At 51.1% G+C, this 24,977-nt stretch overlaps 4 protein-coding genes across 4 annotated transcripts in view; 1 reads left to right on the forward strand and 3 right to left on the reverse strand.

Annotated features, from left to right (window-relative positions):
* Positions 1 to 237: 237 nt before the first annotated feature.
* Positions 238 to 10,132, reverse strand: PIGT (phosphatidylinositol glycan anchor biosynthesis class T). Its single transcript, XM_006735276.3, has 12 exons — positions 9,908 to 10,132; positions 9,181 to 9,358; positions 7,230 to 7,357; positions 6,825 to 6,925; positions 6,593 to 6,679; positions 5,970 to 6,057; positions 5,763 to 5,860; positions 5,507 to 5,672; positions 4,660 to 4,860; positions 2,796 to 2,961; positions 2,609 to 2,692; positions 238 to 1,878 (listed from the first exon to the last, which is right to left on the reverse strand). The coding sequence occupies exons 1-12, from the start codon at positions 10,092 to 10,094 to the stop codon at positions 1,626 to 1,628; spliced, it is 1,737 nt and encodes a 578-aa protein (XP_006735339.2). The 5' UTR covers positions 10,095 to 10,132; the 3' UTR covers positions 238 to 1,625.
* Positions 10,133 to 15,790: 5,658 nt separating this feature from the next.
* Positions 15,791 to 17,920, reverse strand: DBNDD2 (dysbindin domain containing 2). Its single transcript, XM_031030156.2, has 3 exons — positions 17,782 to 17,920; positions 17,441 to 17,578; positions 15,791 to 16,460 (listed from the first exon to the last, which is right to left on the reverse strand). The coding sequence occupies exons 1-3, from the start codon at positions 17,918 to 17,920 to the stop codon at positions 16,255 to 16,257; spliced, it is 483 nt and encodes a 160-aa protein (XP_030886016.2). The 3' UTR covers positions 15,791 to 16,254.
* The window catches only part of SYS1 (SYS1 golgi trafficking protein), a 38,353-nt gene continuing 31,167 nt past the window's right edge, over positions 17,792 to 24,977 (reverse strand). The window contains exon 4 of the mRNA XM_031030158.2: positions 17,792 to 17,928. Coding sequence (XP_030886018.1) covers positions 17,922 to 17,928 — 7 coding nt within the window. The 3' untranslated portion in view covers positions 17,792 to 17,921. The remainder of the gene's footprint in view (positions 17,929 to 24,977) is intronic.
* On the forward strand, positions 18,215 to 22,164 carry LOC145723737 (uncharacterized). The gene is made up of 4 exons (XM_081832230.1): positions 18,215 to 18,222; positions 19,292 to 20,139; positions 20,543 to 20,681; positions 21,593 to 22,164. Coding segments are annotated over exons 1-4 (996 nt in total). The 3' UTR covers positions 21,594 to 22,164.

Consider the following 24,977-nt stretch of genomic DNA (forward strand, 5'->3'; position numbering starts at 1 on the left):
CTCCCTATACACACCTGACTCGTACGTTCTGGGAGCTCTTGGAAAACCCTCAGAGGCGACCGAACAACCCCACCTCTGTTAGCCATACAAACGTCACCAGTCCTACTGTGCTCAAGGCTCTGCACACACACTTGTGTGGTTTCTTGGTGCCCCTCGCCCTTCCAGCCCTACCCTTGAACCCCAGATCCCAGGCCAGAATAGCCTACGCCCAGTCAACCATACATACTGATGGAGCACTTTCATGTTCTGAGCTGGATCAGGTCCAGACGGAAGACAGCCCCTGTGCCTCCAGGGAGCTTACAGTTTAATGGAAGTTAAAGAACAAGAACAACCAGGGTGAAAAGAACCTGTAAAGGTTAAGTCCAGGATGCTCTGGGAACAGAGGGAAGGGGCACCTACAGCAGCCTGGTGTATCAGGGAAGACTTCCTGGAGGAAGTAACTCTCTGGTTCTTTTTTTTTTTTTTAAGAGTGAACCAGGCAGTAGAGGACAGTGCGTGGTTGGGGGAACAGGGCGTTCTAAGCCAAACTGCTATGATGGGAAAGCTGGGGAAGGGATGGGCAGGCTGCAAATACTTACACAGTTAATGCCAAGTGTGCCAGAGGCAGGGACAGAAGATGGGGGTGGGGAGGGGCATCTGCCCAAGGACCTGGTACAGGAATCCAGGGTCATATAAGCAGAAGGGTAGGTGGGCAGGGGCAGGCCTCGATCCAATGGACCTGGCTTCAAAGCCTGTGTAAAAGGTCTAAGGACCACCCCGAACACAAGCTCATGAAGAGCCTGACAGAAATTTCAAGGCTGGGCTACACTCAGACAGACTGAATTCACAGGGTGTGGACTCCAGGAATCTGCATTACTTTCACAAGCATCTCAGGTGATTCCAATGCACCACACAGTTAGAAAACCAACACATGGAGCTCTTCCCCCTCTCCAGCTCTACCCCTGGTGATACGGGACTGGTTCTCAGGGCTCCTGAAAGGTAGAGGATGGTTCATGGTCATGGTCACGGATACACTTCTATAAATACTCCCGGCCAAACCCAGGGAGTTCTGGGAATCACCAATGAGGGGGAAGCAAGAGAGAAGAGGGAATTCTTAGCAGGAGACAGAGGAGCTTTTTTGTCGGGGTTTTGGGAGGCAGTGTAGGAAGTCTTATGCAGGTGCCCAGGAAACAAGCCCCAGCCCCCTCTTCCTGGGCCTCACGGACAGGAAGCAAAGAACCAAGGAAGCCACTTTTTATGCCACAACCAGAAAGTTCCAGCTACCACGTGGTGATGCAAGCTCCTCAGCATATCTAGGTCCGCGCTGTCCTAGAACTTTCTGCAGTGATGGAAACGTTTGTCCGCACTGTCCAGGACAGCAGCCATGAGCCACTTTTGGTTACTGAGCACTTGAAACGTGGCCGGGACAGCAGAGGAAATGAATTTTTAATTTAAATGAATTTAAATTCAAATGCCACATCTGGCTCGTGGCTCCTGAACTGGACAGCGCATCTAAGCCCTGGCCTCGTCCAGGGGCAGTTTGGTTTAAAAGCCAACTCTGAAGAGAGCGAGTGGCAGGAAGAGCCCTTGGGGTCACCAGCAGCCCTCCCCAGAGAGAAACAGCAGCCCCGCTGTGGAGGCAAATCTCAGAGCGGGGGGACACCACGGGCACGCCGGATAAGGTTGGCCAGCCGCTTGGCCAGGCCACCCGTGCTGGGCTCCTCGATGTGGAAGGTTCGGGTGAGGAGATTGTAGAAGGAGCCATAGCACACGGCCACCACCGTGCACGTGAGGCAGATGACATTGTAGGGCATGCTGAAGTCCGGCGTGGGCAGGTTCACCAGCAGGGGCTCCGTGTAGAGGCGCACAAAATGGCTCGAGCTGTCCGACGCTGGGAACCTGGCGGTCAGGAAGGAGAGGTGAGCGACGCAGGCCTGGGATGCTCCTCCCCATCCCAGCCCATGCCCACTCCTGGCTGCACAGGGCCAAGGGGCGGCGGCAAGGGTTCGCAAAGCCTTCTTAGCCTCAAAACCTTTTTGACAGAAGACATCGCAGGTCGACACAGAAACATGAGACAACACGTAAAGCTGATCAAAGGAGAGCCGCCTGGTGCTGAGGGTGAGGGATGGGGCCCTGCCTTCGCTCAGCAGTTTCTTCCTTGGCCTCCGGCCTCCGCCTCGAGGCTGTCTACTCAGAGGAGCCCTCCTGGATAACCCCCTAGATTACTCCCCAGCAACCCCGGCCCCGTTACTCTAGACCAGAATCTCCCCTCCTGCCTCTTAACATGAGCAGGACAGGGGCAAGGCTGTTGTATGTCCTGTTGTACACCCAGTGCTCTCTGAAGGACCTGGCATTTGATAAGCACTCAATGAAATATTTGTGAAGAGAAACAATGAGTACGTGCAGGCTCCAAGTACAGCCCTTCTCGCCATTTCTTCTTCTAGAAGCACTTCAGAATCACTTCATAGAGTCAGGACAAACATTACAGACCACTAGGATTTTTACTGGAATTGAGTTAATTCGGCACATTGCTTTGGAAGGGGCCACACCCCACCCCGACCTGGCCCGCGTGAACCTGATCGCCCGTGTGGCTATCCACCCCGAAGCCGGCGGTTGAGGTCACACTTACAGGGTCTTGAAAAGGGGGCTCTCCTCCCAGTCCACGGGCTTGGCTGCCACCACACTGGGCACGAGGGCACTGAGGACAGACGGGCTGTGGAGAGGCAGACGGCATTTGGTGTGTGTGGCTCCCCCACTGGGGTGAGTGGCACGGCGGGTGGGCGGGAGGCTGGGGGCAGAATGTGAGGGGAGCCCACCTGACGTAGAAGCCGTGGTTGGGGTCCGGGGTGTACTCGGTCCACTTGAGCAGCGCCCGCTCAAACTGAATGGAGACCTTGGTGGCCGAGTTGGCCGGCAGCTGGATCAGCATCTCCAGGAGGTGCGGCTGCAGCCGGTCCTGCGCGGGCTGGTAGTGGACGTAACCTGGGGACAGGCAAGGGTCACCCACCCCTCTCTGCTGCGGTCGGACTACCTGCACCCTCGCCCCTACCTCTTGAGGCCTTAGGCTCTGGACTGCAGGAGCCAGGCAGGCTCAGGGAGGGGAGCAGGGTCTTGGAAAAAGGAAAAGGTGTTTCCAGGGCAGCTGTGCCAGGGCAAGTGCCCAGCATCAGGCGCCTCATGTGATTCAACAGGAAGTTCACAGAACCACCTAGAAGTTTCCTGGCCAAAATGTGGAACCTGAATCTAATCAAGTTTCTCCATCTAACCACCAACACACAAAAAATGCAGGGGAGGGAGGGGCATGTTAACCACAGTCCCAAGGACAGATTCAGGGTGTAGAACATTCCATACAACAAATGACCGAGTTTCTCCAGCAAATAGATTAAAAAAAAAAAAAAAAAAAGAGTGGGAACTGTTATAGATTAAGAGACTTAAGAGCAAACACCCCAATGCAAGACGTTAATAATGGGGAAGGAGAGGTAGTAGCACACGGAACTCTGTGCTTTCTGCTCAGTTTTTCTCTAAACCTAAAACCACTCTAAGGAAATGAGGTCTATTAACTAACGAGAGAGAGAGAGAAACTTGAGAGCTTATCAAGCAAATGCAATGTGAGGACCCTATTTAGATTCTAACTCAAATAAACCAACTATCCAGTGTTTTTTTTTTCAGACCACTGGGGCAAACGGGCATGATAAGGACAGCTGGTATTTTTGGGAAGCCCTCTCCCTGGTAGACATGTAGGCTGAAGCACTGGAAGGTGGGCCCGACGTCTAGGATCAGTTTTAAGAAACTCCAGCAGAAAACTAAAATCGAGAAATGACACAAGGTCAGAGATGAAACACGAGCAGGGGGAGCCGGGCCCGTGGGATGTGTCATGCTCGCTCACGTAGGTGTGTGCTTGATACTTTCCAGAGCAAAAGGTTAAAAAACCAAACAGAAAAGCCTACAAAATACAGGGGTAGTGTGTTGAAGAAGAGATTCTGAAGGGGACGCAAACAGTGGTGCTGAAGGTGAGTAGAACAGCCCAGGTCTGAAAGTGCAGGTAACAACAGGGGTAGTCACAGACAGCAAGTCTGGGTGTCTGGAATGTGCCAGAACCTCCTCCTGAGAAGTCTTCTGTGTTAGGTCTCCCTCCACTCCAAACCACGCGGGCTTTAGTGCTATGCCTGCCACCTGACAGAAAGCACGCACAAGATATTAACTCCTCTTCAGAAAAAGCGTGGCAAGTAAAAATAAATTTTTAAAACAACGCCTCTTTACCCGTCCCAAGGAGGCAGAAACCATCTACTCCACCTTTATCTTTTTTGTTTCCAATACCGTTTTCCCTGCTGCTAACCCATTCTCCACTGCAAGCCCAGGACTCCGCACAAAAGGCCGGGCCCGGGGCACCAAGGAAGAAGGAGCAAAGAAGTAAAAAAAGATCAGAAAATCGCTGCCCTTGTAAAGTCCTCTTAAGAATCCCCAGTCCTGTGTGTTTGAATCATCTCTGCTTTATGAATTACTTCCAGGACTGGCCCGGTGAGGCTACCCCTGCCACATTTCAAAGTCTTCCAAACTCTTTGTGCCTGTGTAGTTTCTCCGAGGTACCTGGGGAATCACTCCCCTGAGAAAGGAGGGTCTGGGGGACCTGGAGGGAGAGCAAGGCGGGGTGGGGGCAGGGGGGCAGGACTCAGCCCTCACTCGGTTTGCTCTCTTTGCCCTTGGAGGTGATGGTGAGGGTGTGCACGTAGAGCCTCAGGTACCAGGGCACGGCGTCCAGCAGCAGCACGGGGAAGGCCCGGTACGGGTGGGTGTTGTACAGCAGCGTGTTCAGCACTCCGTTCTGCAGCCCGTAGCCACTCACATATCGCTGGGCGTGCAGGAAGGGTGCCGGAGGGGTCTCTGCGAAGATGGGTCCACAGTTAAGAGCTCCCAAAGGACAGGGTCACTCCTCACCCCCACTCCCCTGGCCACGTCCAGAGTCTCACAGCCAGGGAGCGACGGGGAAGACCTTGGCCATCAAAACTGGGAAGCCCGCATCCCAGAATCATCCCTGTCTTCCCGGGTCCACAGCATGATAGAATTACTCTTACTTCTAAGTACTCACACGTGCCGAGCCCTGTGCCCCTCCAGCCCAAACCAGGCGCCCTCATGGTAGTTGGCACTTGGCCTCGGTAACACTGAATACAATCACAATTAATTAATTGTTTCAGGTCTGCCTCAATCGAGAGACATTATGTCTCTTGAATGCAAGGTATCTTCAGTCTTCAAAAAATATTTGCTAATAAGTAAATGAATGCATGAACAAACTCTGTGTCTTTCATTAATTATCTCATCCAATCTGCTGGGTAATTATGTCCCCATTTTCTAGATGAGGCAGTAAGGTTAGGAACCTGCCCAAGGTCACAGAGCTTGAAGACGTGGAGTTAGAATCAAGACATCGATTCAGGACCTGGGTCTAACCGCACACCTCATATCCCATGGTATGAGTCTTCCCCAAGAGAGAAAGCTCTGTAGCCCAGTGCCCTGGCGGCCCATCCGCACCCACCATTCTCGGGAGGGCTCTTCCACTTGAGCTGGAGGTTGAGGTTACGGGAGCTGTTGATCACGGCCGTGTCAAGCAAGTCGTAGACGGCGTAGGTCTTCCGGGTACCGAGGGTGACGTCCTGGTATGTGGTGGTTGGGGGCGGGTTCACCTCCAACGTCTCATTGTCCTGGGGGCACAAAGGCAGGGCTGAGAAGTGAGCAGAGGCGCAGGCTGGCCTTGGATGGAGGGTGATGATTGTGACTGGAGACCCGGGTACCTGGTTGTAGCTGGTGATGTCCACATAGACTCGGCTCTCTGAAGCCAGGGGACAGGGCTCTGTAAGGGTTCGGGAGAACATCCGGAAGAGGGACCAGTCTGAGGAGCAGAGAGGAGGTTGAGCGGGGGTGAGGACTAGGCCTGGTCTGCAGAGACAGGGCGGGACCAGTGATGGTAGGTAGCCAGCGAGGTGCCCAAGGCAGCCTACCTTTCTTCCCCTGTGCTGTGATGAAGGCATCGTATACCACGGAAAGGGTCTGCCTCAGCTCCCAAGAGATGCTGGTACAGCGCGCATTCTACCGCGAGGGCCAGACAGCAGCAGTCAGGACGCATCAGTCCCCACCCCCACACACCGCCGCAGGGATGCCCACCTGGGCGCCATCCCTCGTCTGCCATGGACCTTCCCACCCATCCACTTGCTCCCGTTCAGTACTGAGCACATGACCCTGTGCCCGCGGCGGTATGTGTACCAGCCGGAGAAACCGTCACCAACACCCGCAGGAACTGAGACTACTGTGACTCTCACTTGACAGAGGAGGAAATCAGGCTCGGGGAAATGAAACGACTTGCTCAAGGTCATGCCAGCTGAGCGACTAAGCTGGCAGTCACACACACAGCTAGTGTTCTTCACGACGCTCCATGACACAGATTTACTGAACACCTGCCAGGAAACCGCTCCGTTTCCTTGGTGTGTGGCCAACGCCCCAAATAATCAGCATCCCAGCTAACATTTACTACCGGCACAGCGCAAAACACACCAGGCTACGTGCTTTATCTGCACGTTCCCTCGGAGGCCCCGGATGGCACCCGCCCCCACTCCCCATGACTTACTCTGCACACAGGACGGATATGCACTGCCTGGGAGTGGTAGCTGGTGTGGAATAAGCGATCGGCCTTCAGCAGCACAGACAGGCCTGCCTGGAGGAAGCAGGAAGAGATGAAAGGTCAGTGCCCTTCACTGTGGGACACGTGCACAGGGGGCCTGGCAGTCAGGCAGGGAAGGGGCAGGCGCCAATGCCATTCTCTGGGGCTCCTGCGCACATTCGGAGCACTCTGGCCTCACCTTGGAGCTACAGGGCAAGAGCTTCTTCCACGGGGTGAGGTTCTCCGTGCAGACGACCTCTCGTGGCAACACAGCGTAGCGCAGGAAAGAATGATCAGTGCCTGAGGGAGACACGAGTCTGTCCGGGGTGGGCCCTGAGGCCCCACTCTTCAAAGTGGGGTGACTCCCTCCTGCTCGCCATGCAACTCTCCAGTACCACCACCCTAGAGGTCCTGGCGGGGGTGAGACCCTCCCTCCTTGGGAGAAGGCAACGCAGAGACAGCATGGTCTCAGGAAGCCTTCCTCCGGGGCCTGCACACCCAGGGGATTTAGGATCCAGCCCAGCTGAAGGAGCAGGAAGCTGAAGAGAAAGGAGGCAAAAGTTTGGGCAAGAGGAAGAAGGACAGGGCCACGGGGCTGTCTCACCATTGGCCAGCCCCAGGGGTTTGAAGGAGGCAGTGGGAGTGACGGTGTTGGTAGAGTCGATGAAGTTCAGAGAGGCGCAGAAGATCCCCGAGAGGACATTACTGAGCTCCTTCCAAGATTTATCCACGCTGGATGAAGACACAAACCCACTCACTGGCGCGGGGCTCCCTCCCTCCAAGCCCGCACTTGGCTGCCAAACCGACAGACTGGCTAGCTGATGGAGCTGCCGTGGTGCCACTGCCCTGCTCAGCTGCCTCCTGGGTCTCACCCTACCCACCCCTTCCTCCTCACTCTCTTCTGGACATCCCGGCATCCCCACAGGTCTCTGCTCAGGCGACCCCTCTTCCTCCTGGCGATGCCCTACTCACCCCTCCCCGCCCACCTTCAAAGAGGCTCCCTCCTCCAGAAAGCCTTTCCTGCCCTCAACCACAGCCTCGTCCTGCGCTGCCACGGTTCTGACTCTCTGAGCCTCTCATGAGGTCCCTCCTGGGACATGGCTGGGGAGCGGCAGCCTCTTGTTCTGAGCCTCTCTTCTCCTCAACTAGGTTGGGACAATCTGGGGACAGGGAACACGTCTGGGTCACCTATATACACCCCACAACACCATGTAAAGTGCCCCACAATTTCAGAGGCTGAGATCAGCCCGCTGATCCACTCTGAGGTGTGCCCAGCTGGGCAAAAGGACATACTTCCCTGTGAACACCCTGGGCATGAAAGTAAGTCCTGCCTCCACCCTCAGAATAGGAAGTCCTACATCCATAAAGGCTCACTGAACAAGGAAAAAACAACCATTCTAGGACCCTATAAAAACATCGAATTAAATTAGAAAAATATCACAACAGATTTGCTCTCTATATTAAGAACAGAAAGCATAAAACCAAAATTCTAAACACCAGCTCCACGTTACAGGCAATTACGAGCTGAGGGGAGACAGTGACAGCAAGGTGTGGGGGAGGGGGGAAACAAGGGAGTTAGAGTTCAGGCAAAAAAGAAAGGCTTGGCAAATGTCGAAGTCACTGCTTGGGCCTCATCTGATATCATCTTAGTGTTGTCCTGGGGGGTTCTTCGATAATCCTCTGTTCAGTGCTTTTCAGTTGCTCCAATCGTTGAGCCTCACGTAAAGATTGCAAAGTTGAAGCCTGAAAGCTCTACCCAAGCCATAATCATGTTTCATGTAGTGTGCACAACACTGACCCACACAGCATTTCTTACACTTTGAAATTACTTACTGATATTTAAATTTGCCAATTTTCACACTAAAATCCAGATTTCTGGCATCTCTTGAAAATGAGAGTATCTGATGACGGTAGGCCTCTATTCCCACAGGGCCACAGTCTCCTGAGGGTGAGTGGCAGCTGTCCTCTCAAGCTGTCTAGCCTGCCATAGTCCCCACCACTCCCTATTAATCCCCCCTTTTAAAATCATGTTTGTGCTACTGGTTTCTCACAGTGGGATTGAGAGGAAATTCTGGTACAACAGCAGTACCTAAACTGGTCCATCTCCCAAACAAAAGCCATTCCTCTAATGCTGAGATCTGGGATCCTGTAGGTCAATTCTAGCCCACAGATGTTTTGTTTGGCCTTCATGGTATCATCACTATCATTACCGTTATTATTATTATGTGAGTGAACGTCTTTTAAAAGGTCATCCAGTTTGCCGCAGACTTCTACTGCCTTACATCCAAGCAAGCTTCAAATTATTTGTTACCTGTCTCTGTGGATACATGCATGTGCTACCTCAGGTCTGGAAGTATCAGGGGAAGTGAAAAATACCAAAGTAAAGAATGCCACCCAGTGGCAATATCATTTATTACTTCCGATGCCACCTTTACCCCCCATGGAATTGCTGTCTGCTGGAACTGCTGCCCCCTAGGAGCAGTGGCACGACGGCTACACTGGCCACGGCCACATTCCCTCCATGGCCTGCAACAGGACTCAGGGTGGGCACTCACTCAGTGACGGAGTCTTGGAACCAGACCCAGAGCTCTGCACCTGATGGGGCCTGCAGGAAAGGTGGCCCCCAGTACCGAGTCCTCCAGAAGCCTTGCGTGAATGACAAGTGCAGCTCTCGTAGAGAATACTTGGAGATCAACTGCCCCAGGGCTTTGGGAAATAGCCTATAATGAGACACTGGAAGAGGGGAGTACGTAAGTGAAGATCCTGGAGGACGGGTTCTCAGCCACCCCAAAGCAGCAACAGACCCCAAGCTCTGGGGCCGGAGAGATCTGAATGCAGGACCAAACTGCCATTCACTAGCGATGTGATCTTGACCAAGTGCCTTTATCTCTCTACATCTCCCACTTCTTCCTCACTATTTCTTACAGAACTTAGCTCTGTGCCTAGCACCCAGGATAAATGACAATGGCCAACAGCATCATCATCGGTGGTGTCGACAGAGGGCTTTAACTCAAGGATTAGAGTGGCAGCCTGGACCTGCGGAAAGAGCCCCTGGTCTAGGCGTCTGGAGGAGTCACTGCCCCTCCCCCGGCCTTAGTTTCACCACCAGTACAATGGGGTTCTTCAGTAACTATCCCATCCTTCCCCAAAGAGCTAGTTTGTCGAGCCCCCAGCCCAGGGTCCAGAACCCCTCCAAGAGACCAGGCTCCGCCCCCAGGGCTTGCCTCCACGCCCCCCCCCAGCGGGTGCCACAGTCGTCTTTCTCCACTCTCATCCTCTCACCTTCTTCCCGCTGCAGGTCCGAATCCCAGCGCGTGCGGAACTGGAATGTGGCGGCTACGTCCCCAGAAGGCAGCGGGGTGATAACGAGCTCCTCCCGCAGGGTGTCGCGTGGGGGCTCTGCATGCCCCCTGCCCACGGGCCCCAGGAGCAGCAGCACGAGCACAGCAAGCGGCAAGGCCGCCGCCATGCCAGCGGCTACTTCCGCCTCCCAGCTGTGCCCGCCCCCACGAAAGCTGGCCTCCAATAGGAAGAGCGTATGAGAAATGATTTCCGGTGCCATCCCGGAACTCGGGGTGAGGTTACCAGAGGGACGGCCGGGCTGGGTCCTTTAAGGCGGGTGGGTTTGAGGGAGCGCGGGAGGGCAAGAAGGGCGGTGGACGTCTGGCACGACTGGGGGCTGGATTGAGGACCTCCCTCCCCGCCACTTTGGGGTACTCGTGTTCATTAGAATGTGCGTAATAATACCGAGCGCTGCCACTGCCGCTGTGCCTATGTAATAGTAGAGGACTGAAAAAGTCTTTTGCGAGGTCACATGACAGGGCTCGTGCGTGCGTCTTCCTCGGCTTCTAGTGTGTCCATTTGCTCAGTCCTAAGCCTGGTGCAGAGCTTTCCTGTAAAACCCCCAAATAACTGGCCCCTTTATTATGAAAAATGTCAAACATAAGCAAAGTTGAAAGAATGAACACCTGTTACCCCATCACCTAGACTCCTCCATTAACATTTTACTATACTTGCTTTACCACATTTTGGTCTGTAAGTCCCTCAGTTCCTCTTATGTTTTGATACATGTCAAGGTAAATTGCAGACATAAGTGCACTTCTCCCCTAAATATTTCAGCATGCATGTCATTAAATGAAGCTTAATATTTGTTTAGATTTTGGTGTAAAACTTACAAAGAAATGCACAACTCTGAAGTGCACATTCACGGAGTCTGACAAAAGCATACACCTGTGTAACCCAAACTTCTATCAAGATATAGAACATTCCAAAAACCCCAGAAAGTTGATTAATGCCCCTTGCCAGCCAATCCCTGCCCCCTCCTACTTTCAGAGGCAACCACTATTCTGATTTTTCTCCACAATATAATCTGTTCTAGAGATTCATGTAAGTGAAACCATCATATCGTATGTATATTTTCTTGTGTAAGAGTTCTTTCACAGGAAGAATGTTTCTGAGAATCATCCATGTGTTCGCATGTATCAGCAGTTTGTTTTTATTGCTGTGTGGTTTCACATTGTATGAATATACCTTACTTTATCCATTCTCCTAGTGATGAACACCTGAACTCTTTCACGTCTTTAGCTGTTATGAAGTAGGTTGCTGTATAAGTTATTTTGTAGACATATGTTTATTTCCTTTGCGTAAATATTTAGGAGTGGTCAAAGGTCATAGGTAATGTTTAACTTTTTAAGTAACTGCCAGATCTTTTTCCAAAATGTATCATTTTATACTTGCACCAACAATATATGAGAGTTCTGGTTGATCCACATCCTGCTCAACATTTGTTTTTAATTTGGGAGGACTTTTTAGCTTTAGCCATATGGTATATGTAGTGGTATCTTACTGTGGTTTTATTTTGCATTTCCCTGTTACCTGATGATGTTGAGCATCTTTTCATATGCTTATTGGCCATACATATATTTTCTCTTGTGAAGAGTCTTAAAATCTTTTTGTACCCCCCTCCAACTTTTATATTGGCTTGTTTGCCTTTTTATTATTGAGTTGTAGGAGTTCCGATGTTAAATTCCTGCTTTGGTTTTTCCAGCTGCCCTATGAGGAACACATTCATGAAGGATTTTGCTCGTAGTCTCTCGGTAAAACTCACAACCATACTTCTACGAAGAGCCAAATTTGGTGCCTGCCAAGATATACCCCAACCAACCAGAGAGGAAGTGTCAAAAACATGTCTTTCTGTCATTATGCCCTCATTCTACTTCCATCTAGTGTTCTTCTCCCACTAGACATGGAATAAAGGCCACAAGTTTAGATGTCAGACAAATCCCCACACCAGCTTTTAATCCACAGGAGCATGAGCAACCTGAGGGTCACTTTTCTTCTTCTGTAAAATGGATAAACCTACTTTCAGGGTGGTTGTTAAGGATTAGAAATTATTTTTATGTAGGATCTAGAATGTATTAAGTGCTTAATAATATTGACCATCATTGACTCAATACTTGGATGTAGGGTCTATGATCTCCATTTTACAGATGAGAAAACAGGTACAGAAACTGAAATATTGCCTAACATCACAGTGAGTCATGAAGCCAAGACTAGAGTTCACACCATCAACCTCAAAAAAAAAAAAAAAAAAAAGAGGAGCTACCATCATTATGATTATTTTATATTTCTATGCTTTGTCTCCTTTTGAAATTGCCTGTCCCCATCATTGAAGACCCAGCCACCTCCAGGAGACTTACCTTCTCCCTCTCTAGTGTGCTAGGGTCTTCTGTTTTCTGCTACAGCCTGTGTTTTCTTTCCATTACCTGTGGCCACATCTGCTCCTGGAAGAGCTCCTGGTCACCTTAGTATTCTTGTTGCCTCAGCAAGGAGGCTAGCACACACTAGGTGCTCAGCAATGTCTGAACAAATAAGTCACAGTACAGTTGATACTGTCCCCACACTGCCATGCTGTTCAGTGTCGGGTTCTGTGCATTCTTTAGGGACTGCTACAGTGTGCACCTTCCAGGGAATCATCTCCTGAGTTGTGGTCCCTCCTATTTCCTCCACAGCATAGGATACTACAGGATTAGTCTGTCTTCTTCCCTCTTCCCCAGAGTCTGTGACAAGTCTGCAAGAGACAGAAGAAGCCACGCTGTGGCTTGGAGACTGAAAGCTGGGCTGCTTGCCTCGGAGCTGGCTCCAAATCATCCTCTCCTCTCCAGGGGCACTCCGTGGCCTCAAGAAACAGTCAGCTGGAGATGCTGGCTCTGAAGGCTCGCCAAGCCCCTGTGGTTTGGCAGAAGAAGAGATCATTGTCCAACCAGGAAGTGGTCCTGGGGTCTCAGCTGACCCTAGACCTTTCTAGGCAAGGCTGGGGCTCATAGCAGCTGAACTGGAGGCTCCCCAGAGGCTCACACACAATTCTGCCTCTCCAGAAGACTGGCAGGGAAAATGCCCCAAGCCCCACAGATCTTAGCATCACGTGCCTGGAGTACTAAGAGATTTGTTGGCATATTGACAGCAACCAAGCTAGTCTAGCTTCCCATCAATGGCTCCGAGGGGAGTAAGGTGATCCTGGGAGCTGAGAAGCCATGTATAGCAGAGCCACGGAGCTCATAGGCTGCATCCCAGGTGAAGGTTCAGCCACAGTGAGACAGGTATTTGAGCTTTGCTACTCCAAAGGCAGGGAGAGGCCATGCCCTTTGTGTGCAGCAAAGTCATAAGCAACCCAGAAAAACTGCAAAATTTCACATGAGACTGAGCCCCAGCCCAGTTTAGTAGATGATCTCAACTTGGACACAGAGGCTTTTAGACAAAAGGAGCACAAAACTCCCACAAGTTTCTCACCAGCGCTAGGAAAAGCCCTTAAGAGCTGTCACTTACAATGGCCTCCTGCAGGGGTGGAACCAGGCTGGGACTATGGGAAGACTGCAGGCCTGTCACTCACTCAGCCTGGGTGGCACAAAGAACTTTGGTATTTAGGCTGAAGGCCATTGATCCCATGGTGGTGTTTGATGTACAAAGAGAGGTGGAATGGTTTCTTTTTTCTGATGTGAGAAATGACTTGATGCCCCTTAAGGTTGGGTCCTAGAACCCTCCTTTCTCCTTCCACTCCCCCTCCCTCCCTGGGAAGGCACACTTATTCACTTACCACCTACACGTTGGTAGCTCCATCTATTTATTTCCCAGCCTAATCCTCTCTAAATCCAACACACGTGGGTCCTAGTGCCTACCCAACATGTCCTCCTGCAGGTCTCGAAAGCACCTCGAGCTCACCATGGCCAAAACCAAATTTGTGATCCAAACCTGGATCTCCCCTACATTCCACATCATCCTGTTGCACAAGGGAGAAACAATGGTGGCACCCTTGACCCCTTCCTCTCTCTCACCTACCTGTCAAATCTTTTGGAAACTGTCTCCTAAATCTCTCCTCATTCCTTCCACCTTTCTACATCCCGTCCACCTCCACGCTAGTCCACTACCCCGCTATGTAGTGTGGCTCTTGGTTCCCAGGCATCCATACTGGTGCTCTCCAGTGAACAGTCCACAAGGAGCCTCTCTCCCCCCACCCCCCGTACCCCCCTTACTCCTTACTCCCCTCCTTGACTCCCTTCTTATCCTTCAGGGCTCAGGTCAGATGCCACTTCCTCAAGGGAAATGCCCCCGTGACTGCTCTTAATAGGCTATGAACTCCTTCCTTGAACTGGTCATAGTCGCAATTTTGCATTTGGGTCCCCACTAGACTAGACTCTCATAAAAGCAGCACTTTTTTTTTTTCCCACTCTACATTCCTTGTTCAGTGTCTTACACATGTTAAACACTGACATTTAATTTAATAAATATTTATTGAATGAATGTCATTTATTTTTTATACCCTGCCTCAACCCAGTCAAGCTGATCACTACCATTATCTCTTGCATGGAGTATTGTGTTAGGTGTCCGTCCTGAGCCTGTCCTCCTCCAGTATATTCCCCACACTGTGGCCAGAATTACCTTTTTAACAAGCAAATGCAACCACTTGTAATCCTTCATTACTCCCCATAAAATTCAGATTCATTAACATGGCCCCTAACATGTCAACTGCCAGTTACCTATCCAAAGACTATTGTCCTCTTGTTCCTTAGAAACATAACCCTGGTTTTTATCAAGACAGCAGTGTGCTCTACTAAAGGACCACCCCAGCCTCTCCAGTAGCCACGGTGCTTCTGAGAGGTTTGAAAGGTAGTACGGAAATCAGATGCACTGGTAATGCAGTGACTTGAAAAGGTTACTGTCTTTCCAGAGGCCAGAATTTTCTTTCTTCCAGATAATGTTGTGTCTCTATGTCTATAAAATATCTGTAAGTGAAACCTTTCTCGGGTTAGCACGCTCTGGTCAGTGAGATGAAAGTGGACACGACTGGTTAGAACTTCCAAGGACACTTCCTTAAGTGGAAACAGACAGCAGGCTGTGCTTTGCCTGTCCCCAGTTTCTTCTCCCACTTTCTGCCAGTTTCAAGGATATGATGGGCGGGGCTTCAACGGCCACCTCAGACAGGAGCGATCAATGGGAATTCGAGCCACGTGGCTGGGATGGCTGAGCAAAAAGAGCCAAAAAGGACCCAGGCACCCAATAACTTCGGAGCAGCCACATGGTCCTGCACTTCAGACGTCTTTTATATGAGGAAATAAATTTTTATCTTTAGTCTCTGACCTTTTACTAGCAGCCGAATTGAAACTTGATACAGGCTTCCAAGTATTTCATGACTAACCTTTGTCAGTCTTACCTCTCTCACCTTCCTCTCGTCCCCAAATCCAACAGTTCAGCCCAGCTGAATGTTCCTTAGTCCCTCAGAGCTATTTCTCTCCATTTACAGTCTTCCCAAGCTGCTCTTGCTGCTTGAATTACAGCCCCCACTTGGCAAACTCCTACTCAGCCTCTGGATCTCAGCTTAAAAATCAGTTCTTTGGTGGCCACATGAGCTATTTTCTGATACCAGAGTTGTTCCTCATCATGCTACTGATTACACCATGAACCGTGGTATTTACTTGGTTTTCTCCTCCAGAGACAGTCAAGTACCAAAGGCAGGGATGCAGCCTGTCTTGTTCAGAACTGTACTCCAAACGCCCAGCACACGTATTCAAGAGCTATTTCCTGAAGAGATGGAGCACATGAGAGATGGGGGGATGGTGTCGGTTAGATATAGTGGGTCTGAGATCTCTGCAACGTGACACACGAAGGGGAGTGGTTGGTAGATTATTATTTATTATTTATACCGTGCCCTGTTCCCAAACAGGATGTAGGGGAGCAGGATGGCTGGAGTACCACTGCACGGGGAGTGCTACAGAGTTCACGTCCACTTAGAGACACTGGTTTAGGAGACTCTATCAGAAGACTGCGGAGAGTCTGGGGGAGGGAGGGGTGCTAAGAAAAGCAGTAGCATCTTGTCCTGCCTCATCTTCCATCTCCTCGCCTATAAGCCCTACCTTGGGAGGAAGCCAAAAACTGGTGGGAGGGTTGTAGCAGGAAAGGTTAGCAGTAAAGCAGGAGGGTTAATTCCCAGAGAGGTACGCCATCCCACTGTCCTTGCCTCCCCCTGGTGCCTACTGCAAGTAAAGAGTCTGGTCTTCTCTGAAGGGCTCTGGCTGGGCCTAGGGTCTCCTGTGGAGAAGAGCCAGCTCAGTCAGTCTGTAGATGGAGGCCCACTGCTAGCTGCAAGCTCCAGGCTCTGCCCCTCCATCAGCCCCATCCTCTTCCTCATCAGACTGTGCCAAGGGCGTGTCTGCCCCGCCGTCACTGGGATTTGGGCTGTGCAGGTTGGTGGAGTCGTCAGAAGATGAGGAGGACGTGCGGGACACAGTCCTGTCTGGCGTGGGCACTGGCAGGCTCAACTCCTCCGGGTGGTCATCCAGCCCTGCCCAGAAAAGAAGAGTTGGTCAGGGCCACAAACAGGGCTTCTGGGGACTCTCGGAGATGGTCCGGCCAGGAGAGGCTGAACCCCAGAGAAGGGCAGGGGAGTGACCAGTCACTGAGCCAGTCCACAAAGAGCCAGGTCTCCTGACTGCCAGTTCCTTTCACTTCACTACACCATGTCTGGGCCCTAGACTCAGGTCAATCAATTCAAGAGTTCAAGCTCTACCTACGTCACTTACTTGCTCCTGAGTGGCTCTGGGCAAGTCATTTTCTCCCTCAAGGACTGAATCTTCTCTAAAAATGGGATAGGCACCTACATTCCAGAAGGGTTTTGAGGATAAAATCAATCGAAGAATGATTATAAAATGTCTGGCATGCAGTAGGCCATCAATAAACAGCGGCAGCTTTAAATAAGAGAATATCTATTTTATAAGCTAAACATATGGGCTTTGGAATGAGACAGCCATGGTCTGAACCCAGCTCTTCCACTTTCTGGCTGTGTGACAACTTCTGAGTCTAATTTCCTCCTTTATAAAATCAGGATACTATCACCTGCCCTAGTAGGACATTGTAAGGATTGAGTTAATTGAGCACAGTATTAGCAACCTTAAAAAAAAAAAAAGTGCTCAGTACATATTCATATGAAGAGGACTAAAATGGCTTAAGTTATCTAATATAAAAATTTATATTGTATATGATTTTAATTACATGAATTAATCACATTAATTTCACAAACACAAAATTAACAAAGGCTAAGGGGGGCTGAGGCATTCCCAGAATTTTAGATTGGAGATCTGTCACCCAGTTCCCCTCGGGGTCAACTTCCCTAAAATCAGAACAGACAGCTGTTTCATTCATAGAAACACCCATTTCCAACCCCTACATGTATACTTCTCCAGCCCTGCCTTGCAGCCTCACTTCAGAGCCTGCCACCCAGTTCTGGCTAACTGGTGCCCAAGTCCCCCAAGCCAAGGGCCATACCAGATGTCTGGGAGGCTGGTGGAGAGTCCTCACAAGGCAAGAACACATCTGCTCCATCTTGGTCTCCAAGGTCAATAAGTTCTACCTGCTCCAGTGCATCCACATTCACTTCCATGGATGAGATACTCCCTATGGGGGCTGAAGATCAAGAAGGGGGCAAGTCAGGAGGACGCAGGCCAGAGCCCCCAGAGCCCCTAGGATGGTCAAAGATATGTGTCAGGTCCAGAGACAGAAGTTTTGAGGGCCAAAAAAATAAGGGGAAGAGGCTCCCATGATTCAGGACCTACGAGACCTACCCCCCCACCCCACTCCAGGCCCTCTCCCCAGGACTCAGAGCTTACGTCTCTGCGACTCGAGATGCAGGTGGGACAGGGGGAAGACAAACTCCGTCTCCGGCTGTAAAATTTCCTCAAAGAATTTCTGCCGCTCCCGAAGGCGGAGCTGCTGGCGCTCCAGGGCTGCCCGAGGATTTGGGTCCATGTCAGCTCCTGGGAGGTGGCAGGGCAAGTAGAGCTATGAAGTTGAGAGGGAACACAACGGGGGCCTGGGCTTGGGGAGCCCCTCTGCAGCCAGCATCCTGGCGTTGCAGCCTGGACACCACCGGACTTGGCCACCTCCTTCCCTTCCTTGAAACAAAGTCTGTTACTACAAACTTCAAGTCTCAGAGAGAGGCAGGGCTGAGCCTGGCTCCACAAAGGGGATGCTGGTTCCAGGCACGGCAAAAGAAGCTCCTCTGTATTCAGGGAACAGGGCCAATAGCCAAGACTCAGTATCATGCCCTGGTGAGAGGGGTTGGAGGGATTGGTCCAGCCCAAAAGAAGGAGGCACTTCTAACGGACCCAGCCACCCCTCGGAAGGCCATGGAAGACGGTGGGATGGGGACCTCAGGGTGCTCAAGTGCTGTAACTCTGGTTCATGCCCAGCCTTCAAAACCCAAAGACTAAAACACCCCCTCTCCCCCACATATCCTATCATCACCATCCCCTCCAAACCCTGCTCTTAAGTCAAAGACCTGACTTCCAGACTTGGCTCTGCCCCTCAGGAAATCATCTTTCCAGCCTCAGGCTTCCCATCCGAAAATGACTTAATAGTCCTTCCTGCCTCAAACTCAACCCAGCGGCTGCTGGTGCAGGTGCTCTGTAAAATGTAAAGCCCAGATACTGTGCTATTTAGAGGCGCCCCCCCCCATCTCTTTCTTCTCCGTACTCCCCAGGTCTTTATTTAAGCACCTCTCCTCTCATACATCTCAGTCTTATATCCCCACTAGTCAGTGAGTAGCAATTGGAAGGGCGGGTCCTGGGTCCAACTCAGACCAGGCCCCTGCGGTCCCCAGTGCTGAGAGCTTTCCAGAACACCAGAGCTCTGGGCCAGCCCAAGCCCTATACTTCCACTCGCATTCACTCCATCTCCTTCCGACAGCGCGCTCTGAGCCCATCACCGGAGGCAAGGGAGTATCTGGCTTGAGGACCAGCTCGTCATCCTCTGTAGCCTGCCTCCCTCGCTTCATCTGGACTCAGTGTCGGAGACCCCGGCCAGCTCCACAGACGCTGCTGCGGGCCGCGAGGGGCTCAAACCCAAGTGGGCCAGCCAGGGCCAAAGACAGTGTGCGGAGACCTGGTGGCCACCGGCTGGCAACGGGGGAGGGAGGCGCTGACGCCGATTCCCGGGAAAGGCTCTCCGAGCTGCCGCCCAGGTCACAGCGCTAAAAATACCCGGGGCCCCTGGGGCCGTCTGCTCCAGCGGCCGGGCGGGGGAGGGAGAGAACGAGGGTGGGGGGGCCCACGGGCCGGGGGTGCCAGGACGCCCCCTCTCCCCCTCACCATCTCCCGAGACCTGAGGCGCTGTCCCCAGGGGCAGCGGAGCCGGGGCCGGGGAGAGGAAGGGAGTTGTTTACGCGACGAAAGGTGCTGGGGAAAAGACGAGGTCTGGAGAGCCCGGGGAGCCCCAGAAATGCAGAGCGCCCCGCCGGTCTCCGCCCCACCCGCCCTGGAGTCCGCGGGAGCGAGAAAATTCCCTAAAAAGGGCCGGGACGCGCCCGCGGGTGGGAGGGGGGAGGCGGCCGAGGGCCCCAGGGCGTCCGGCTAGTGCGGAGGGCCCCCAGCCCTCGCCCGGCCGCCGCCTCTGCGCCCCCGCCGCTGAGCCCCTACCTGCAGTGCCCCGCGCCCCCGCTGCCTCGGTCGCTCGGCTCCGGCGAGACGGCGGCGGGGGCGTGGGAGCGAGCCGCGCCGGGCGGGGTGGGGCTGCGCCGCCGAGGCTCCCGCGGGACGGCCGGGCCCTGGGAGCCGGGAACGAGGAAGCGGCGGGCGGCGGAAGTGGGGGAGGGGCGGCGGCGGGCACCCGCGCTCGCCTCCCTCCCGGCGGCCTTGGGGAGCCCCCTTGGGCGCGGCCGCTCGCACTTCCAGGCCCGGGGAAAAGTTCCCAGCGCGCATCCCTGCCCCGCAGCTGGCCGCGCTCGTCCGCACTCCGCCCGTCGCCGGGGCGCTCGGCTCCGCACGCTCAGATCCACTTGCTGCGCCGCGCAGGGCGGCGCATCCCCGCCGCGGGGACACGCGCGGGTTGTCGACCCACGCGCACTTGCTGCTGGCGACTCCCGGGCAGCCCCGCCGCAACGCACCCGCACCCTGGGCGAGAAGGCGCAGCGGGGAAGGAGACCCGCTGGAGCGGGGAGGGCATTGACCCGGTGCCGCGCATTAGGGCAGGTGCGCCGCGGCGGAGGGCCCCCTGACCTTAGGACTCACCCGGCAGCCCCGGGTTCTGTCTCCGGGATCGCACCGAGCCGCCGCCCAGGCTTCCAGCGCACTGGGCGGGGTGGGCGCCGGGACGGGGCGGGTCAGGGCTGCAGGGGTGGGCCGCTGCGCCGCACCCCGAGACGCCGGCGTGGAGCCAAGTCCTCCAGGGCGCGAACAGGGGCGCTGCGCGTTCAGATTGGCGGGGGTGGAGGGGCAAGGCACAAACTGCGGGGCCGACGGAGGAAACGCTTGCCCCCCTCTCCGCGCCTCCTGCTCAAACCAGTGCCTAAGTGTCCAATCTAGCAGCTCCTGGACTGAGATTCTGTGCCCATTCTTTTCCTCCTCCCTCCCACCCATCCCCTTGTGCTCACAGCTCCAGAGCCGCGGGAACAGGACCGGGTCGGGGGTGTCTGTCGGGAATACTTCCGTGGGGTCATTCGTTCATTCACTGAACAAACATCCACGAGCAAGCCGGGAACTGGGAGTCATCCTTGGCACCTCCCTGTCCTGTGGTAAATACATCTCCATTCCCTGTCGATTCTCTTCCCTAAATAACTTTTCAATCCACCGTTCCTCTCTGTTTGCACCACCATCTCTCCCTTGGCTCCCCAGTAGCCTTCTATCTGGTTTTCCTGTACTCACTCTGGCCCTGCTACACTGCATCCCCCTCCCCCCCCCATAACACACAGCAGTCAGCCACCATTTCAAAACCCAAGTCTGCGTTCAAAACGCCACCCCCTGCTTAAATCCCTCCATTATTAGAATAAAATCTAGGTGCTGATATCTGAGCCGAGTCTTGAAGAAATAAGTTCAACAAGCAGAGAAGAGGGGGGATGGGCATGTGCAAAGGGATGGAGTCATGACACATTCAGGCTTCCCTGTCAGGGGACCAGCCCTGTACAGATACCCAAAACGCTGCTTCATCTATTGTTAGTGGGATCTCAAAACAACCCTGTGAGAGAAATACAGCAAGCAGCGTTTCCACTATTTTACAAGCAAGGAAACTAGTTTGTGGGAGGCAAGTGGTAGTCCCACCCTCCTGGGTTGCAAACCTAGCTCTGCATCTGGCCAGCTGTGTAAACACTTAATTTCTCTGTTCCTTGATTTCCTTGCTTATTAGGTAGGAATAATTAATCCCTACCACTTATGAGATAATTCATATAAAATGCTTAGTACAGGATGTGGGTACTTCGGAGATGCTCAGTAAACATTAAGTGTTTTGATTGTAATGGGCTCTGAGAAAGGGAGGAAAGTGCTTTCTTCTGTGAATTTCTGAAATTATAGGAAGTACACCCTAATAGTTAATACTTCTTATTAACTTATTATATATCTGTTGCTATTATAAGTGCTTTGCATATATTAACTCTATTAATCCTCTTAACAATCTTGTGAGGTAAATACTATTATTATTTCCATTTTACAGATCCAGAAACTGAGAGACAGAGAGGTGAAGGGACTTGTCCAAGGCCATACAGCAAATAAGTGATGAAATTCAAATCCACAGAGGCTGCTTCCAGGGACTGTGCTTGTAACCTCTGCTCCCAGCCTGTTCCCTTTCTGTCCTGTTGCAGTTTCTATCTTCCAAGAAATGTTTTAGTCAGTTTGATTCTTAGTCCTCATTACTGGATGAAGTACTTCGTCCCCCTTCCTAGCACAGAGGAATGAGACCCACTCGGGAGGACGGTGGGTGAGAGCTCAGCTCCCAAAACCATTTCTCCCCGTTCCAGGCTTATCCCCAGGAACAGAACTCCATGGGTTGTTTCAACCTGTCCCCAAGATGGTGAGAGATCTGGAACTTCCATCCCTTCTCTTTGCCAGATAGTTGCCACATGAAGGGGTAGAGAGAGAAAAGCATCCAAGCTAGAGATAATTCAGGGGGCTAAGCTGGAAGGGTGTCAGGCAAGAGAAAGACCCAGGCAGCGCCCCAGGAGCAGATGGCAAAAGGAGGTGGAAGGAACCATGGAAAAGTAGATGGCTGAGACTTCTGGCTTCCATCCTGGATGCAGAAAGCTGGGAAGAGCATCATTACCACACTAATCACAATTTTTAAAAATTGTTAGGTAGTTTATAAAATTACAACTTCTGTCAAACTCAGAGAGCTGAGGTTGCAGAGCAACCAATTAACCTGAATTCCAAAGAAGGACAGGAGCCTCCAAGAAGAAATGGGATGCAGGCACTGGCACCCTCGTGAGGTGGGAGGAAGACAGGGCCTCCGGGCAGACGGGCGAGAAGACTCATTTCCTTATGTAGACCCGGGTTTCTCTCTCGTATCACATTCTTTCTGCCTCCAGAAAGAGCTACATAAAGAACTAAAGATCTCTGGAAATGGACAGAATAAAGGTAAATAGAAGAGACATTTTCCTGTTTTTAATCACCTTACAAGACAACGGACTATTAAAGCCAGAGAGTGGATGTACACTCCTCTTTCGCTTTCGAAGTCATGGGGATGTGAAGTGCAGCACAGGGAATATAGTCAGTAACTGTGTGTGGTGACAGATGGTAAGTACATTTATCATGGTGAGCATTTTGTAATGTATATAATTGTCAAATGACTATGTTGTACACCTGACACTTATATAAAATTGTATGTCACTACATTTCAATTTTTACAAGTAGCAATATGTTGTGGATAGATAGCATATATTAAAGTAAAATGTATAACAATAACAATAGTCAAACTGATGGGATAAGTAATTGGAAATATACTCTTGAAGGATCCTCTGCTATATGAGAAGTGGTATAGGGCGCCTGGGTGGCTCAGTCGGTTGGGCGACTGCCTTCGGCTCAGGTCATGATCCTGGAGTCCCGGGATCGAGTCCCGCGTCGGGCTCCCTGCTCAGCGGGGAGTCTGCTTCTCCCTCTGACCCTCCTCCCTCTCGTGGTCTCTGTCTCTCATTCTCTCTCACAAATAAATAAATAAAATCTTAAAAAAAAAAAAAAAAGAAGTGGTATAACATTATTTAAAGATTGACTTTGATTAATTGAAGATATATATTGTAAATGCAAGGGCAACCACTAAAAAAATTTTTTTAAAGAAGTTTAACAAGCCAATATGAAGATAAAGTGGGATTATAAAGATACTGGGAGGCATTCTCCCTGGGCCTTTTTGTGCTCAACATGTCTTGTTGACTATGTCAAGATTGCAAGGATCTGACTTCTCTGTCACCTGGGCCCTCGCCCAGGATTGTTGATTGTTAATAGAGCTGGAGAGATCAGATCAAATCAAGGCAGGCTTGCTTACTGCTTGTTATAAAAGTTCTGGGCCTGGCTCCTTAGCCACAGTGTTAGCTCACTGTGTATATGCTGTGCATCTGGGACCACCATATCGGTTGTTGGCCTTGGGGCAAAGGGAACCAACAAACACACAACTATGCTGCTGTTCATGTTGTTTGGTGTGCTGTGAGTAACCAACTGTTTTGATCAAATGCAGTAAGTCTTATTGTCTATTTTTGGTACCCAATAGATTGATGTTTTTCTCTGAAAAAATGTAGTTAATCCAAAGTAAGGAAGAAAAAGAAATAAAATGAGAAAAAAAAACATGTAAAATATAAAACAAATAGCAAGATACAAGATTTTAATCCAACTGTCAATGAAAGACAACAAATTAAAAGACAGACTAGTAGAGTAGGAAGTAAAGCAAAAGGCAATAATGTACTGTCTACAAGAAACCCAATTTAACCATAAAAAAATATATGGGTTAAAAGTAAATGAGTGGAGGGCACCTGGGTGGCTCAGTCATTAAGCGTCTGCCTTCGGCTCAGGTCATGATCCCAGGGTCCTGGGATCGAGTCCCACATCGGGCTCCCTACTCAGGGGGAAGCCTGCTTCTCCCTCTCCCACTCCCCCTGCTTGTGTTCCCTCTCTCGCTGTGTCTCTCTGTCTCTGTCAAATAAATAAATAAATATCTTAAAAAAAAAAAGTAAATGAATGGAATGAGATACACCATATAAACAGTAATCAAAGCAAATCAGAGTGGCAATATTAATACCAGACAAATGTAAACTTCAAAAAGACTATTACCAGTGATGAAGAGGGATATTCATAATAATAAAAGGTCCAATTCACCAAGAAGACTCCACTATTATAAATGCGAATACATCTAATAACAGAGTTTCAAAAATAGATGAAGTAAAAACCAATAGATCTAAAATAGAAAGAGAAAAGTCTATATTTCAGTTAGAGAATTCAATACTGCTCTCTCAGTAATCAATAAAACAAGTAGACAGGACAAAGCAGGGAGGATATAGAAAACCTGAACACTAGCAACTGACTTGTTCTGACTGACATTTTTGTAACACTTTACCCAACAACAGCAGAGTAAACATTCTTTCAACTGCACATAAAACTGCACCAAGATACACCATAGTCTGGGCCACAAAACAAACCTCAACAAATTTAAAAGAATTTAAATCATACAAAATGTTGATATGACTATACGAGAATTGAAATATAACTAAAAAAGATATCTGGGAAACACCCCCAATACTTGGAAATAAAGCACAATGCTTCACAATAACCCATGAGTCAAAACGAAGTCCACAAGGAAATTAGAAAAATATCCTGAATTGAATAAAATTGAAATGCAGCAGCCAGCCACCAAAATACCCCCAGTGTGGGCGCCTGGGTGGCTCAGTTGGTTAAGCGACTGCCTTCGGCTCAGGTCATGATCCTGGAGTCCCGGGATCGAGTCCCGCATCGGGCTCCCTGCTCAGCAGGGAGTCTGCTTCTCCCTCTGACCCTCCTCCCTCTCATGCTCTCTGTCTCTCATTCTCTCTCTCTCAAATAAATAAAATCTTTAAAAAAAAAAA

This window comes from Leptonychotes weddellii, chromosome 10 (assembly GCF_054177405.1).
Source record: "Leptonychotes weddellii isolate Sample4059 chromosome 10, ASM5417740v2, whole genome shotgun sequence".
In the NCBI taxonomy this organism is placed as follows: domain Eukaryota; kingdom Metazoa; phylum Chordata; class Mammalia; order Carnivora; family Phocidae; genus Leptonychotes; species Leptonychotes weddellii.